Source organism: Trichoderma breve (assembly GCF_028502605.1).
Source record: "Trichoderma breve strain T069 chromosome 7 map unlocalized scaffold00008, whole genome shotgun sequence".
Taxonomy (NCBI): domain Eukaryota; kingdom Fungi; phylum Ascomycota; class Sordariomycetes; order Hypocreales; family Hypocreaceae; genus Trichoderma; species Trichoderma breve.
The window spans coordinates 1,540,319-1,557,742 of NW_026611594.1; the positions used below are offsets into that span (position 1 = coordinate 1,540,319).

A 17,424-nucleotide genomic window follows, 5' to 3' on the forward strand; every position below is an offset into this window, starting at 1 on the left:
ACCAAAAATGCCTCACACCCAGTTTCTGCCCTTGTGCTTGGACTCAAGTGGAGCCATCATAGGCTGAATGCCAGGAAGAAGGCAGAAGGTCAGCCAGCAAACCCAAGCCACTTGGCAAATGGTCATTGGACCTCTCTTGCATTTCGCCAGGGTAGGATTGCAGAAATATACGATGATACACACAGTCCGCTATGCAACGCCACTAATTCCATTAACTCAAACGAAATGTACGTAGATTCCGTATGTCCGTCTTGATGTTATTTAAAAGATGCAGTCAGCGGATAGATAATAGATTCCAAGAGATTTCGATTACTTCTGTTATTATAATCGTCTACTATGCCACTGACTACTGGAAATCTTCATTACGAAATAATTTTCTAAATCAGACGTTCCTAATGGCACACAACACGCCAAATGAGAGCGGCGACCGATCTTCGGGAATATCCAGTGGTATTATAGAAGAAGGGGTTACAATACCTGGACCAGATATCCAACTCATGGTTCGATCAGGGGACTCAGCAGCAAACCGCAGGAAGGCTAGAAAGGCCAAGAAAGAGGAAGACATGGAAATGGAAATGGATATAGAGGGGGAAAGCGAAGGGGACTTTGAGAGTAACATTCGCTCTTCGGGAATACCCAGTGGTATTGTTGAACAGGGGTTGCAATACCTGGACCAGATTTGCCACTCATGGTTCAATCAGGGGACGCCGCAGCAAACCGCAGGAAAGCTAGAAAGGCCCTAAAGGCCAGGGAAGAGAAGCAAAAGAGCACTGATGAAGAGTAGTAGCAGCAAGACATTTCAGGCCGCGGGAAAACATCTACTGTAAGCAGTCCGAATATACACATGCTTTGTCTTCTAGACAAGACACCTACTCCAAGCGAACCTTGTTTTCAGTCTCTAACCCCTTGTATCTCAATAAGATAATTCCATTACTCGTTCCGGAGGCAGCGAACTCTGAAGTCCGCTACAGGAGACCCATGCAACTGAAAATCACTTTGTGTGCTTACAAAATTGAGGGGTTGCTTCATAATCGACTGGCTCATGCAATGCGGCATGAGGAGACGCTGCAAAAGCCAATAACAAGAGCACTAGGGTCACAAGACGGATCACACTTCCAAAAAATCCCGCGGTCTACTAGGTTTATAAGACACATGACTAGTTTGGCTCATGCGACTAGGGAATGGATTACAGTACACTTTCAAAAGTTCCCGCATGACTAGTCAGGCTCATGCGACTTCGGAGCGGATCACACTTCCAAAAAATCCCGCGGTCTACTAGGTTTATAAGACACATGACTAGTTTGGCTCATGCGACTTGGGAATAGATCACACTTCCAAAAGTTCCCGCGGTCTACTAGGTTTATCAGACACATGAACTAGTTAGGCTCATGCGGGTCTACCAGGTTTGTTAGTCGTTCTGCGCCCTCTGGGCTCACGCGATTTGTAAATCCTCCCGCGCCTTCCGAGCTCATGAGATATATCACTTTCAAGCGGCTCATGCAGCTTATGCGGCCGTAAAGTCGTAAACAAAAGTTCCTACATACACCTCAGACCAACAGAACTAAATTAAGTTACACGCCCCTAGTAGTAAAAGAAGCATTCAGAATGTCCAATTGAAGTAGTAAAATTGTGATCGGAATCCTTCCGTTATATGTGCTAAATTCTTGCCGTCAAGTCTGTACTATTCATAGCTCATTCAAATATCTCACCAAACGAAGCACACAAATTATCTCCTTGTCAGCGAGCCTTGGACATATTCGGAAATATGTATTCTTGCCGTTACGTTCCACCGCCGTTATTTTTACGCCCCCTAATCCTTCCTGCCATAAGCCAATGTGCCGATATGTAGCCTCAAATGCAGGATTATGGTCGTATGAGAAGTCGCATGAGAATTTGACCTAAACTTATTTATTAATTCCAAGCTCTGGTATTAAAATCGTCAATCATACCTCGGGAGAAGAACAAACGGAAGATGCAAAAGACATAACGGTGGTAGTTGAGAGCTGTTTGAGTAATATTTGATCATTGGTAGATTAGGGACCAAGTGGAAGCTTCAAAACATTATATACTACTTTTTTGCCAAAAGGCATAAACAAGTTATCATTTCTTTAATATAAGCATTACGGCAATATCGGTAACATTGGTAACATTGGTAACATTGGTAACATTGGTAACATTGGTAACATTGGTAACATTGGTAACATTGGTAACATTGGCAGCATAGCTTCCGGCTCTAGCTTTCTTTGTAATTTCCCCTATCGAGGACATACTTCGCGGATCGTATTCGCGTAAACGGGAGATGAAAATCCCCTGGTACTGCCAAGCTCAGGTAACCAGATGCGGGGCATTTTACCACTTCTCAGTCCATGCTGCCTAGCCTGAATAAGAAATGGAATGCTTTCAGCTCTCACACCCGCAACCACTCACAAAATGCCACGCAAGTCCAATTAATATCAGCGCGTCAGAAGGTGACGTATCGTTAACTTAGTCAAACAGCGGTGTCCACTTGATGTACCTCTAGAATGCTCTGGGCCATAATCTTCTGATAGTCAATCCAATTTCGGTCCGGCCAACAGGTCAAAGGATGCTTGGCGAGTGTGTGATCAAGGTTACCACTCTAGTAGGCATACATGATCCGTGCTACGCATACTCGTACTCCTACGTTGCGTCAATAGATTTGATCGGAAAGGGGGGAAAGAGTCCCAAGAATCCGTTACAGTTGAATCTGACAATTACGCAAATCCACCGAGAATCAGCACAACTGCAAAGAGAAAACTCTGGGCTGCCTGGTAATATGGGTGATCAAGTGAGGCCATCGCAAGTCATGCATTCACATACCCTTGTGTTAACAAGTCAAGAGCCAGGAACCTTCAAGCCCTGTGGTATCGCCAAACAGAAGCGCCAATAGACGCCGAGTTGTATATGCTGATAGCAACTTCTTCAGCATCGGACACGGTGATGATGGGAATGAAATGAATGAGGCTAGGGATAAAGACGGCAAAGAAGACAGCTGTAGAGACGAAAACCATGAAATTAATGAGAACCTAAATGGCAATGAGAGTAAAGACAAGAGAGAAACACAGGGGAGGTCATCTTAGTGAATCTCCATCCTTTTTCAGTTTGCTATGAAACAAATTCACTTTTTGGCTGGCTAGGTAGAACTTTGACTGTCGGTGTGAGCTGACCAAAGGCTATTGTACATGCCTTGTTTCTTCACCAACTCGTCGTGAGTACCACTTTCGACAAACTTTCCATCCTGCAAAACTAGAATGCGAGTTGCATCTCGGGCCATTGTAAGCCTATGTCTGCCAATTGTTAGCGAATGAGAGTACAGGGGGAATATGATCACTAACGTGACGATGAACTTTGTAACTTTAGCAGTTTTCAAGCTATCTCTGATGATGTTCTCAGTCACTAAGTCCAAGGCACTCGTAGGTTCATCCATCAGCAAAATCTTTGCGTTCTTAAAGAGCGCTCTTGCAATGCCAATACGTTGCTCTTGACCTCCTGATAGTTTGCTACAATACACTATCAGCAAGTCGGTCTTTCATTCACAATATGATAAGGTCTCATACATTCCATTTTTACCGACGATTGTTCCATATCCTACTAAAGGTAAGCCATGAGAAGTTGAGATGTGATAGTATCAAAAGGAGCACCTTCAGAGTTCTTCATTATGTCATCGTGTATGCCAGCGGCTTTGCACGCATCCATTGCCTCTTCATCACTGCCAGATTCTCGTGCATACTTGATATTTGACATAATAGAGCCATCAAATATGCTGACAGTCTGCGGAACAATACAAATATTTTGACGAAGGCTATGTGAATGTCAGTGACTGTTTGGGAAAAGAAACTCCAGCACATTTACCTTTCAAGAGTTATTGACTGGATTTCTATATCATCGATGTATATGTTACCGCTGTTTGGGTTATAAATCCGTGTCAGAAGCTTAAGCAAGGTTGACTTTCCTTGACCACTGAGGCCAACAACAGCAATTGTTGCACCCGGCTCGACATCCAAGTTCAGATCTTCGAGAATATTGGTCTTCTTATCATAACTGAATCGTACACTGCGAAATTCGACTTTGCCTTTGCAATCGCTGAGGGGTTTTGCCATGGGGTCATCCTGTATAGTTGGTTTTGTTCTGACAAGAGAGACAAATTTTTCCGCTCTCGGAAAAGCAATGGTTCTCTCCGTAGCTAATTGAGCAAATGAATGAATTGAGCTTGTCAGTATGTTCCAATGCGTATACATGGTTGCAAATTCGACGACGTTTGCTTGTCCTTGCTTTATGCGATAAGCAACTAAAAGTTGGCATAGTCCATGTGATATGTCAAGTACAGAACGTGATAAGGAATCTGCTATATCAGAAGTAATGGTTCTTGCGTTTTTCAGCCGACTCTTTTCATTAGCAGCAATCTTACATTGCCCAATCTCGCGCTTGACTTGGCCGTATTGAAGCACATCAGCCCATCCATGAATCGTGTTCCGTTGATGGACAATCGCGTTTCTAGTCGCATGATTCTCGGATATGGTGAGTGCAATCAAAGGAAAGCTTTTTCGAATATAGCAGTAGATGAACGCGGTATACCCAATCACCACACCCATATAGGGACCAAAGGCTGTTGAGAAATAGCCAACCGCTAACGTGAGGTCCGTTACCGCAGGCATTATGATGAAGATAAACCGTTTGAGATGGTGTAATATGTCACAGACTCCCGCTAATGTCCAAAGGATATCTTCTGTGCCATTTGAGTCAAAATAATCCCCAGATAGGGTAAATACTTTAGAGAAGCCGTCTTCTTCAACTGTATCACACAACTGTGTTTCATATACATCCCAGAAGCTTTTGTGAATAAATTTACAGACTCTGTTTAACACTGCAAGAGTGCTGATTTCAATTATTGCTTTCGTCGGGACCTGAAATTGACTGATATCGTTGAGTATATGGCAGCTTATGACGGGAAGACGCAGTTGAACGGCGCTCGACGATATGCTACACAAGCAAGAAAGAACTGCATGGGCTTGTAATAGTCGACTTCTTGGCCATAGGTACGGGTAAAATGTCTAAACTTATGTTAGTAAACGATATGGATGAAAACAAGCTATTTCTTATTACAGAAACGATATCGTATAACGAAATCTCTTCATGATCAGTAGACTCAGCTACTTTTGGTTGGGATTCTTTCTCGCCTACTCCGGCCCGAGAAAAGTAAACGTCGGTTATCAAGATTGCGGTGACAAAGCCGCGGCCTAAGACCAATACAATCTCGAGGTTGATGCCATAAATAGGCTCTGTGATTTTTGGGGGGTTGATATATAGGAGAGATATAGACCAAACAAGTAGATCGAGCCAAATTCTTTGCGTATTGCGACCGCTAGCTAAGGCTAAGTAGATTAAAGTGAATGATAAATGTCCAGTGATTATGCGTTCGTATAAGATCCATCCATCGGTAGGCTGAATCAAAATAATCGTTTGGAATAAATGCGTCAGAGAGATAAATATAAGCAGGCAAGCTCGAGAATCCAAAATTGTATTTGCTGGTGGATGTTTCTCAAAAATGAAACATGGAATCACAATGGCAATGAGTACCAGGGGCACGGAGTCAGAATCCATAGTAATATTGAGCTGAGTGGATGATAAAGAGAGTGAGAAAAATTGTAGCTGAAGCATTTGCAGTTGTTAAATTTCCAAGGCCACTATCCACTGCAGCCCAGCATCTACTAAGTCAAATTTTCTCTCACTTCGGAAACTTCCTCTTAGGCAACCACTGAATGCTCTATTTGTAAGAACAGCGAGGCTCGGCGAAGAATTACTACGTCTTGCACTTGTGACAGTCTAGACTAGTACACCTCTACCCTCTCACTGGGTACGAGGGAGGACTGGCCTAAGACAGGGTTTGCACGGCCTGATGGAAAGATGGGTTATCAACTTATCCTTAAGTAGGCTAATATAAACTGGTCATATTTGACAAGTAAGATTTCGGCGAACATGGTACTTCATTGTCCGTAACTAATATACCTATCTTTGCAGTAGCGTCACGCATATTCCCCATGGAGACATAAGTTTAGCAGCAAAGTGTTGCCGCACATTAGTTGCTATGTCTCTCACTTGGCGGTGTGATAATTGTGTGAGTTTAGCTATATAATAGGACACCCTCCCAACCAGGTCACTCAGCAAATAGTGCTTAAGATAACTCATCTGTCGATATCTCCTGAAATTTCGGCCATGGCTGAAGTACAATTCTCATATTATACACTTTTTGCATGCGTTGCAGTAGGTCAAACACGGGGACAATTGATTCTACCAATGTCCTGGAGTAAGGCGCCAAGTTTGAGCAGTTCTGTCCTTTCGCTGACTTCCTAGGACCTTGGTTGACAATTTCTGACCACACTTCTCCACCTCCGTCGGATTATGATGTCGACCATTTATTAACGGAACTTCAAAGATACGGGATCAATAGCGACCCTTTGAAACCGATCTTTCAGTCTGATAAGGTTTTCGCGCTCGACGTATCTCCGGTGATAATGTATCGCATGTTTTTGGAGGCTATATATTGCGGGGGCAACATGGTACCTTTGGTGCTGGATATAGCGAGATGCTTTGGAAAATAGCCAGATCCATCGACTGGTACATCTTCTGTCAAGATAACAACACCCTCAATATATATTCTTTTTCCCCCTCCCATACCTTGTACAGTCACCATATACGGTCCGTCTACTCCGTAGGCGGGTGTGAGTTGGGTGGCAATGCATCTCAGCCCAGATAATAAGTTCATTTGATCGCCAATCTTACTCTGGGCACTTTTCGCGATGATTTGGACAATGCACGGGGGGCAAGAACAAAACGATCTAGACCACCCTTCGTCCTGGTCATCCACTTGTCTTGCTCGTCCTGGTAAAGTTAATGCAAGAAACCTCTGGTTAGGTGGTGTGTAGCAATCCACTAACGGCTAAACATTGTAGTGGCGTGGCAATTTGTGAGTGGTTCCGGGAGTGAACCAGGAGGATTCCGCGTGTCTTAGTATGAGTACGGCACCAAGAAGCAAGGTTAATACGACCCGCTTCTGGTTACCTGGCAATATTACTTCACATAGACGGGATAACAAGTAAAAACCGGAAATGACAACCTCGTGTTGGCAAGGGCCACAGTCTATTCTGTTGCCAGAGAGATCGTTCGCGTTTCCCTGCGGGCGCACTCAAGTCTTTTATGCTATCATCAACAATCGAGAACCACCGATTGAGGTGCTTTTAATGCACTCTGGGAGAAGGGTAGCGATAAAAAGAAAAGATCTGACGCATCTGACATATAACATCGGCTGGCTGCCTTTAGTGTAGAAGTGGACTGATTGCGTTAGTAGCATTCTGCAAGGGATTGTTCTAGGCATTGCTATATGAGGGGAGCAATCCTCAAGCTTAAAACAAATTGAAGCGAACTTGAACACTAGACAAGTAGTGGTGGAGATATTTTCTATATAAATTCTTTCTCATTGGAAATTATTCTGCTTCCACTAATTGGTAAAAATGAGCACTATAGCTGTGGAAGTAGATTTCTTCATTATATCAATCGCGGTTGGCCTCGGTGAAGGCTATGTGATTCTACCAAAGAAATTCGGACTCGGTAAGCACGAGCCCTGCAAAGTATCATCATTTTATTAACTCGTTAGACAAATACTGGCCCCCTACTCCTACCAAATCTACCAAATTCAATATAAATGACGAGGTACAAAAGTTTCAACGCCACGGCGGTAATCCTGCCATTTGGCATGAGCAATTTAAATCGAACGATTTCGTCCGTTATGATGTATCGAAGGAAGATATGCGTGAAATGCTATGTAAGGTTGTGGGTAATATGGCCAGGCAGTCAGGAAATAGGAACAAGTCGAATAATTTTCCTCTCGATTATTACATACAATGTATCTAAATCGACTTAAATAAACTTGGTCTGAAAGGCATGGCTATGCAAAGTGCATGAAATCGAGGTTTGCAGAGTTAACTTTTTAAGAGACACTTAGTCGCATGAGCCTGGTAAGAGGGCGCAGAAAACTTGACAAATCGCATAAGCCCCTGAATGCTAATCGCATGAGCTTAGTGGATCTCCCCTTATGATCCCTGTTTGCGGACGCGACCAACAGAAAGATCAAGGCACTCTGTCGCATGAAACAGGCATTTCGTATATGCTGAAAGTTAAGTGTGTCTTGTAAATCTCTCCGCCGCCTGTTTGTACCTTCGTTCTCCCTCATCCACGCGCATGTATTATTCCGCTATTTTCATCAAGTTCTTCACAAATTTGCGCTACAAAACGCGTTGCCCGTGCACGGTATCTCCCTCTGCCCTGCATTGAAAGTACTTGGTGCTTAGATAAGGTACGCAGATATCTACCGAGCAGAGTGAGAACGGCAAGTGCACTGACCCTGTTATTTTAGACGCTTTGGTAAGAGCATATTTATAATGCATTATGATGCATAACCCGGGGCCCTTCCCACTGATATGCAATTCTAGCTCTAGTCGCATTGCTCTACCAAACACGCCTCTTGCGCGTCTCCTCGGATAAACGTTCTATTTTGACCAGGCTTCACTCCTTTCTGCTATTGGTCACCACATAGTGTTATCCCTGAGCAATATATTTGCTAAGACCGCGCCAATACATTGAGCTACCGACTTGCTCTGTGTGCAAGACGTGCTTGCTTTCAACTGCTATAACATGTCCGCAGCGGCGCCGCTGAAGGGTCTGGAGTGTCGCGGTACCAGCCCCGTCACCGTCGATGAGGCACGGGACTCAGAGGAAGACTACGTTAAGCGTTGGGCGCAAGACAAGGCAATGAATGCCTTTGTCAAGCGACTTTACCAACATCAGGACCAGATTGAGGCTCTTATTAGACACCATCTCCAGCTACACAACGAGGAGGTCACTATTGCGCCAATAGAAAAATCAATGTACGGCACTTTCAACTTCTGCATACCCATACACGTCAAGTACAGTCATACATATCAAAGTTTTATGTTTCGTTGTCCTATGCCGCAGAAACTTGCAGAAGCTCAATATGCAGGGACTGTTAATGAAAAGATGGGCTGTGAGGTAGGAGCCTATGTTTGGATGCAAGAGAAGTGCCCTAACATTCGCATTCCATACCTCTACGGGTTTGGCTTTGCTGATGGCCGCTATGTAAGTTTTACTCTATGGCTTTCAAGATAGCCTATGCTAAGCCAGATAGTATACTCACGAGACGCAACGGCCTTGGTATGTTCGATACCCTCATGCAATACGTCGCTATCTCTACAGCCTTTTTCAGCGTCCGATGCTCTCGCGCTATACTCCCCATCCCGCGGCCGACATCGATTTTCCAATATCGTATATGCTACTCGAGTATATTGGCCCTGATGTAGGCCAGATGCTATCACGGACCTGGAATAGTTTTCGCAACGACCCATTGCGCAAGAGGAACCTATTTCGAAGTATTTCTCAGATCATCCTCTCTCTTGCTCACATTCCCCAGGCTTGCATTGGGTCATTCCGATTTCTCGAGAGCGGCGTTATTACATTGACAAACCGGCCCTTGACTTCTTCGATTATATCTCTTGAGAATGAGGATGCAGAAAGAACAATTCAGAGCAACCAAGTATATCACTCTACGGAGGACTTTGTAGCTGATATTTACCAGCTTCATGACAACGCATTTATCAGTAATCCCAATGCTGCATATGATGATGATGAATGCTACAGCCATATGGCTGCAAGAGCCAGTCTTCGAGCTATTTCGCACAATTTCATTAAGAAGGAACGACGGAACGGACCGTACTTCTTACAATACACAGACTTAACTCGGAGCAATATATTCGTTGATGATGATTGGAATATAACTTGTCTCCTTGATCTTGAATGGATATCTGCTTTACCCGTCGAGATGATTAGAGTACCTCATTGGCTCTCGGGATGTGATCTGATAGACGGGCTCACAGGGGATAATCTCACCAACTTCACCGCAGTTCGACAAGAATTTATGCATCAGTTTATACAGGAAGAAAGTAAGATGAAGATGGAGCATGATGTTTCTCTGACAGCTACTATAAACGAAGGCTGGACTTCGAAAAGTGTATGGTTTTGGCATACGGTGAATACCGGATCAAGGACCTTGTATCCCATAGTGGACAGTTATATCTATGACAGCTTCACTGTCAGCGCAGCTAATGTTGATAAGATCAGTGGTATCTTGTCGGCTTTATGGCGGCGTGACTCGGCTATTATTGTGAGGAAGAATAGAGATGACTACAGCCGGTATATTAACGAGTTTGAAGAGTTGGTTGACAAATACGGTAGGCCAGTGGCTAAACTTCCATAAATATAACACAACTTACTCTTTTCTCTATCCTAGAAGCTTCTGGCAAAGATCTCCCGCGCTCTGTCTCTGCTAGAGGTGGAACAATCACTTGATTCGGACGCTTCTAGGATGTGACAGGAGTCGTTGTCTGCAGAGTCTGAGTTATCAACGATAAATTCACGTAAGTTGCCAGCAGTATTGTTACATAAACAGTATCTTCTATTTCAATAGACTGGATGAGTAGGGAAAGTTAAAGTAACTTGTATAGGCATTGAGGTAATTGTATCCATCACACGATCCTGTACACCATCCATACCTTCCGCTATGCTTGTGCCGACCCTCTCCTCCAAACTGTCCCCTAAATTTTCAATCTCACGCATATGAGTATTTAACCTCGCTCGTAGCTTGCGTTCGCGATCAGCATACATCTCCTCAAGCCTACGTTCGTGGGCGGCATGCATCTCCTCCAGCCTGCGTTCGTGGGCGGCATGCATCTCCTCCAGCCTGCGTTCGTGGGCGGCATGCATCTCCTCCAGCCTGCGCTCATGAGTAGCAAGCTTCGCTTCCACATTCTGAACAGTCTGTCCAACTGCTGAGCTCTCATCGCATGGCCTTTTTCTCTTGGCTAAACAAGTGATTAGAACCTAAGTAAGCATATTCAAATCATGTTTTTACTTACCAGTACTTGTAGGAATGCTGGGCGCTATCTCTTGATAGGCTGGGAGTTCTGAAACAGCAGCATGATCCCGATTCAAAGCAGATTGAGGCAGACTGCGTCCCTCAACAAGCTCTGAAGCAGCAGTACCATCCCGATCCAGAACATATCTGTCTCCCTCAATAATCTCCGCTTCACTACTATGGCTCGCATATAGAGTCTTCCACTTTGCGCGTGACGAGATGGTTCTGAATTGATGTTTTGTGATGCCTTCGCAGAGTTCCTGCAACCACTGTTTGCGGAGAGTTGTGTTTGGAAGATTTGCGTAGATAGTGAGGCATGGTTGCTGAACGAGGCTACGAAGAAGCAAAATTGTATCTTCCGTATCTTTTGGACAACTAACATATGATTTAGGGAGGATAAGTGCAGGTGGCCTATTAAAGTGAAAGGTAAAGGCTCTGGTAGAGCCATAAAAGGGTTTATCATCAGGCTGTACAGTAAATAAGAGCTGGTCTATCCGTTCGGGATAAAGAAAGATATAGGCACTCGTGCGAACACATCGAGAAGTATTAGGCGCGGTTCTGAGACGTAGGGGTATGGAGAGTCTGAGGAATGCATGCTGCTTAGACCAATGTATATCTAATAAAATATTATCCATATTATGGTCAGGGTTCCAGCAAGCACGCGCTGGTATTCGTGTTTTGTCAACTCTGGGCGTCCATGTCGGTTGGATGTCATGAAATGACGGCCCGAAGACACTCTTCTCGTCGTCTGTCTGCGTATTCAGGTTCGTTGCAGCTGTTGATCCTATTGAGGTAGCTGGGGAACAAGGGGAATCGGGCATGTTATCGACAAAAACAGCGGCTATCTAGTAAATACCACGTAGTAAGTAATATTAGCACTATACTGACAGAAGGAAACAAAAGAAAGACCCCTAAGATATAGCTTAGGATCCCACCCGCCCCGGCTTATATGCAATAGCATGAGCAGCCTTGACCCTTGAGAATGTGAGCGCTATCTTAAAGCAAAAGTAAAGATAAAAAGAAAACCGGCGAGGCTACTTCAGTCGTAGAGTACTTTCATGCGCCTACTCAGCCACGCCTACCACCACGATCTTCCAGTATGCCTTGAAGCCGACACCCAGGTCTTTTGTCGACCGTAGACGACAAGTAGATCCTGTAGCCTGGTGCCGGTCGCCACGCTGGTCGTGTGTGGCCGTGAGCGTGAGCAAGCACAGCAAAGCACTCTACGCAGATGCGCCAAGTCGGTTGTTGTTCGATGTGAAAAGATAAAAGGCAAGAGCGAATAATGGATTGTGTAAGAGCTGAGGGATGGCGCGCCCAAGTTATACGCGATCAGTACTAGGGGGACGCTAACGCAGGCCTCCGATTACTAAGACTTCAAACCCGTCCCCAGCCCCTAATAACAGGATCCGTGCATACAGTGCGACAGCAGCGAGTCACAGATATCTCGTAACTACTCATGTAACGCTAAATGCATCGTCGCTCTACCCCGTATTGGCTTTGCGGTTACATTTTTAATCAGGTTTAATAATAGAGAATATTTAATTTTTAATTTAATTTATACTTAAATTACGAGCATTATGTAATGTATTCCATTTCGTCAATACTTTTACAGCATCATCCATCTCCTGATCCCAAACAACCAGCTTTTTCTACAATTTCAGAGCGCAAAGAGCCTGACAGCGCGAGAAAGACTAACCTAACTTAACCTTACAGTTAGGAGCGAAATAGCCGTCCTGTTAAAACACAAAGTCCTTTGTAATTTTACGCACGGACATGTACATTACAGTGTTAAAGTAAACCGTTACGCACGTGGTACTTGACGCAGTACAAGCTCCTGAAACAATGATGAAACCGGAAGTATATTATGCCGTGGCGAAATTTGTACCTGAGGCAGCAATGGGTGGCTCACTTGCTTGTGGAGTACGTAATTTCTAGCTCTCAAATGTTACCATCTTCACCTCCACTGGCGCCAAGGCTAAAACGTTCCCACTGCGCAATCACAACCGCCACCATTACCCAGTGCGGCTGGAAGACTCTTGCACATAACGGATTTGGGCGTTTTGGATGTCGTCGCAATTCTCGCCGTACGATAGGAACGACTTATGGATACGTGTTTAGAGGGAATTTTATTTTTAGATTCCATAAATTATCTAATTGCTACCAAGTTCATGCATCATGGTTGATTGCTATACAGTAATCTCCAAATATTCATAATAGCATTCAACTCGCGTCCGCCTTTTTCCGAGTTAATTATCGCCAAGATGTTCTTGGCTGTACGCAACCCACTTGCGAAAACCTAGAGGGCTCCCATCGAATGAGAATGATTGTCTGTCGTCGCCTTGCATCCACTGGCTTGTTCCGGCAGTGGCTGATTGCAAAGCCCCTTACTCTGTCCGGTGCTTGAATTTTTCGGAATTTATATCCAATATATGTTTAGCGTTTTGAGCCTCCGTACTCCAGTTCAATCGCCAATTGACTATTCCTTTCATCATTTCACTTACTTCCTCCTCCAACCTCCTGGTTTGTCGCGCTCATCTAGGTTCCCCTTAGATTTGCGAATTCGAGCTTCCATCGCCACGTCCCACGAAGCAAGATATCGTCATTGCCTGCCATTCAGTCGGTGTTGAGGTGGGCATGTCTATAAACGCCACTGATCGACTGTCTGATGCCCATCTCTCGGGCCAGAGCAATGAGCCTATGAGCAGGCCTGCCCATGCGCTCACCTTCAAACAAGTCGTCGACGAGCTCGGCGCGAACACCGGTAATGGTCTGACCGAGGCAGAGGCCAACATGCGTCTTGAGAAGTACGGCAAGAATGATCTCGGTGAAGCTGAAGGGACCCAGCTCATCAAGATTATCATCGCACAGATCGCAAATGCTATGACCATGGTGGGTTCCTCCTAATGATCGCACCCACAACCGCTATTTGGGCTCACTGTGTCACTCCGCAGGTGCTGATTCTCGCCATGGCTGTCTCCTATGGAATCAAGTCCTACATTGAGGGTGGCGTCATCACATTTGTCATTCTACTCAACGTCGTAGTAGGTTTCTTCCAGGAATACTCGGCTGAGAAGACGATGGATTCTCTGCGCTCTCTCTCGTCTCCAACCGCAACCGTTGTCCGGGATGGTAATTCCAAGATTGTGCCCTCCGACCAGATTGTTCCTGGCGACCTAGTCGACGTCAAGACCGGCGATACCATTCCCGCTGACATTCGGTGAGTTGGTCATGGCCTCATAACTGGCTGCGTTGGGTGCTGACCCCCTCTAGACTGATCGAAGCAGTCAACTTTGAGACTGACGAAGCCCTCCTGACAGGCGAGTCCCTGCCAGTTCGTAAGAATGAGGATGCCATTTTTGACGATGCCGCTGGCCCTGGTGACCGTCTGAACATTGCCTATAGCTCCTCCACCGTCACAAAGGGCCGTGCTAAGGGAGTGGTCTTCGCAACCGGTGCCTCTACAGAGATTGGTGCCATCGCCTCTGCCCTTCAGAACCATGACAGCAAGATCCGTCCCGTTAAGCGCAAGGCTGATGGTTCCGCCAAGCCTCACAGATACCTTGAGGCCTATACGCTGACCTTGACCGACGCCATTGGACGTTTCCTTGGTGTCAATGTCGGTACACCGCTTCAGAAGAAGCTTTCTAAGCTCGCAATCCTCCTGTTTGGTGTTGCCGTCGTCTGTGCCATCATCGTACTCGCCGCCAACAAGTTCGACTCCAGCCAGGAAGTTATCATCTATGCCGTCGCCACAGGCTTGTCCATGATTCCAGCGAGCTTGGTTGTTGTCTTAACTATCACTATGGCTGCGGGTACGAAGCGAATGGTTCAGCGGAACGTCATTGTTCGAAATCTGAAGTCTCTTGAGGCCTTGGGCGCTGTCACCGACATCTGCTCTGACAAGACCGGCACCCTAACCCAGGGTAAGATGGTTGCTCGAGGTGCATGGATGCCTGGTAAGGGAACCTACACCATTGAGAACTCGTCATCGCCATTTGACCCAACCGCTGGTGATATCCGTTATGACCCACGCAAGCCCCGTGAGATCAACCTCAACCAACGTGGTGACGCCTGCGGCATCGTCTCTACTGCCGAAGAGCTCCTCTCCCAAAGCAATACCGCCCTTACCGACTTCCTGCACGTTGCATCTCTTGCTAATCTCGCGACTGTCGTCCAAAAGGATGGTGAATGGCACGGCCGAGGTGACCCCACTGAGATTGCCATCCAGGTTTTTGCTTCTCGATTTGGCTGGAATCGCCTACGCTTAGTCAGTCATGATGAGCACAACCAGTACAGTGAGGTTGCTGAGCTGCCTTTCGACTCCGATGTGAAGCGTATGTCTGTCATCATGAAGGACAATCGCTCCGGTAAGCTATTCGCCTTCACTAAGGGCGCGGTGGAGCGTGTTATTGACGCGTGCACCACCTACTACACCAACGATTCGCATGATGTTGTTCCTCTGAGTGAGGAATTCCAGCAGGAGATTCTTCGAAATATGGAGAGTTTCGCTGGCATGGGGCTTCGCGTCCTGGCTCTAGCGTCCAAGCCCTACCATCTCAAACTGAAAAAAGGAGACGAGATTAAACGTGCTTCTGTCGAGTGTGACCTTGTTTTCCGGGGCCTGATCGGTCTCTACGACCCTCCCCGCCCTGAGTCTGGCCCTGCCGTGCAAGAATGCCACAAGGCCGGCATAACAGTTCATATGTTGACTGGTGATCACCCTGAAACCGCCAAGGCCATTGCTATTGAGGTTGGCATCCTGCCCTCACGGATGGATATGGTCTCCCTAGGTGTCGCAAGAGCCATGGTCATGACGGCTGCCCAATTTGATGCCCTCTCGGATGACCAAGTCGACCAACTGCCCGTCCTGCCGCTGGTTATAGCTCGATGCGCGCCAAACACAAAGGTCCGGATGGTCGAGGCCCTTCATCGCCGCAAGAAGTTCTGCGCTATGGTAAGTTCCTGCATTGAGTTTTGTTCTGCGAATGACCTGACACTCGATAGACTGGCGATGGTGTCAATGACTCTCCTTCGCTTCGCCGTGCAGATATTGGTATTGCAATGGGCCAGTCTGGCTCTGACGTTGCCAAGGATGCTTCCGATATTGTTCTCGCTGATGACAACTTTGCCTCTATCGTTGCGGCTATTGAAGAAGGTCGCCGCATCTTCGACAACATCCAGAAGTTCGTCCTCCACGTTTTGGCCGAGAATATCGCCCAAGCTAGCACCCTCCTTGTCGGCCTAGCCTTCAAGGATGGTTCAGGTCTCTCAGTCTTTCCACTGACCCCTGTGGAAATTGTGTGGATCATCATGGCTACTTCGGGTTTGCCCGACATGGGGCTGGGCTTCGAGCGCGCGGTGCCAGACATTCTTCGCCGACCTCCCCAATCCCTACGGACCGGCATCTTCACGCTCGAATTCTTCATTGACATGGTTGTTTACGGTCTCTGGATTGCGGCGCTCTGCCTCAGTTCTTTCGTACTCCGTGTCTATGCGTGGGGCAATGGTGAGCTTGGTCATGGCTGTAACGATGGTTACAATGATAGCTGCGAGACGGTTTTCCGCGCGCGTGCAACCACGTTTGCCTGCCTTACCTGGTTTGCCCTCTTTTTGGCTTGGGAGATGGTTGATAAACGGCGATCCTTCTTCCGCATGCAGCCCGACTCTAAGAGGTACTTTACGCAGTGGATCCACGATATCTGGCGCAACCGGTTCTTTTTCTGGGCTGTCATACTCGGTTTTGTGACACTCTTTCCTGTGCTCTATATCCCTGTCATTAATACTAAGGTCTTTAAACACAAGGGCATTAGTTGGGAATGGGGCATTGTGTTTATAGCTACTGGACTGTTCTTTGCGGGGGTTGAGATATGGAAGTGGTGCAAACGTCTCTTCTACCGCCGACAGGCGCGCAAGCAGCACGAAGTCGGCCAGAAGGATATGGACATCGAGCAGCGCATTTTTGGTGCGTACTTAGGCTTGTCGTTTGCCGGCGACCGCAGCTCGCGCAATGATGCGGAAATACCCCGTCCGCAGAAGCAGCCACGTCAATGACTATTATGGGGCGAGAAGCCCCATAGTATCGAGAAAGACTTTGAGGTTCAGTCTTTGTATGAGGGTGAGATTCTACTTACTGAGACCCCAGGGGTTGTGAGTTGGGTGAAGTTGGGCGGAGAATTGGGATGCGGAGACGGAGAGAGGTGCGTGGGGGAAGAGGTCGGGGAAGGAGGATGTGATCAAGAGGAGGAGATGGAACATGAGGGTATGAGATACCAGATTCTTTTTCGATGTATTCAAAGAGGTCATTTTATCTTGGAGGACGTAGACGTGAATACACAAGCAAACAGGAGCGTGGAGAAAACCAGTAAGGCAACCCTAAGATCTTGGCCCCTTCTTTGTATATGCCCCACTTGCCCCACTTGACA

The 17,424-nt window shown here is 46.4% G+C and overlaps 4 protein-coding genes across 4 annotated transcripts; 3 read left to right on the forward strand and 1 right to left on the reverse strand.

Moving 5' to 3' along the window:
- Window positions 1-395: 395 nt before the first annotated feature.
- Window positions 396-743, forward strand: T069G_11581 (uncharacterized protein; the record flags this gene model as incomplete). Its single annotated transcript, XM_056178786.1, has 1 exon — window positions 396-743. One exon carries the CDS (start codon window positions 396-398, stop codon window positions 741-743), a length of 348 nt encoding a protein of 115 aa, XP_056023660.1.
- A 2,408-nt stretch (window positions 744-3,151) lies between these two features.
- On the reverse strand, window positions 3,152-4,522 carry T069G_11582 (ABC transporter domain-containing protein; the record flags this gene model as incomplete). Its single annotated transcript, XM_056178787.1, has 6 exons — window positions 3,152-3,305; window positions 3,354-3,518; window positions 3,576-3,606; window positions 3,660-3,820; window positions 3,871-4,127; window positions 4,427-4,522. The coding sequence occupies 6 exons, from the start codon at window positions 4,520-4,522 to the stop codon at window positions 3,152-3,154; spliced, it is 864 nt and encodes a 287-aa protein (XP_056023661.1).
- A 4,184-nt stretch (window positions 4,523-8,706) lies between these two features.
- T069G_11583 (uncharacterized protein) lies at window positions 8,707-10,342 on the forward strand (the record flags this gene model as incomplete). The annotated part of the gene is made up of 2 exons (XM_056178788.1): window positions 8,707-9,168; window positions 9,218-10,342. 2 exons carry the CDS (start codon window positions 8,707-8,709, stop codon window positions 10,340-10,342), a joined length of 1,587 nt encoding a protein of 528 aa, XP_056023662.1.
- Window positions 10,343-13,636: 3,294 nt separating this feature from the next.
- Window positions 13,637-17,053, forward strand: T069G_11584 (e1-E2 ATPase domain-containing protein; the record flags this gene model as incomplete). The annotated part of the gene is made up of 4 exons (XM_056178789.1): window positions 13,637-13,891; window positions 13,954-14,219; window positions 14,273-15,956; window positions 16,007-17,053. 4 exons carry the CDS (start codon window positions 13,637-13,639, stop codon window positions 17,051-17,053), a joined length of 3,252 nt encoding a protein of 1,083 aa, XP_056023663.1.
- Window positions 17,054-17,424: the final 371 nt, after the last annotated feature.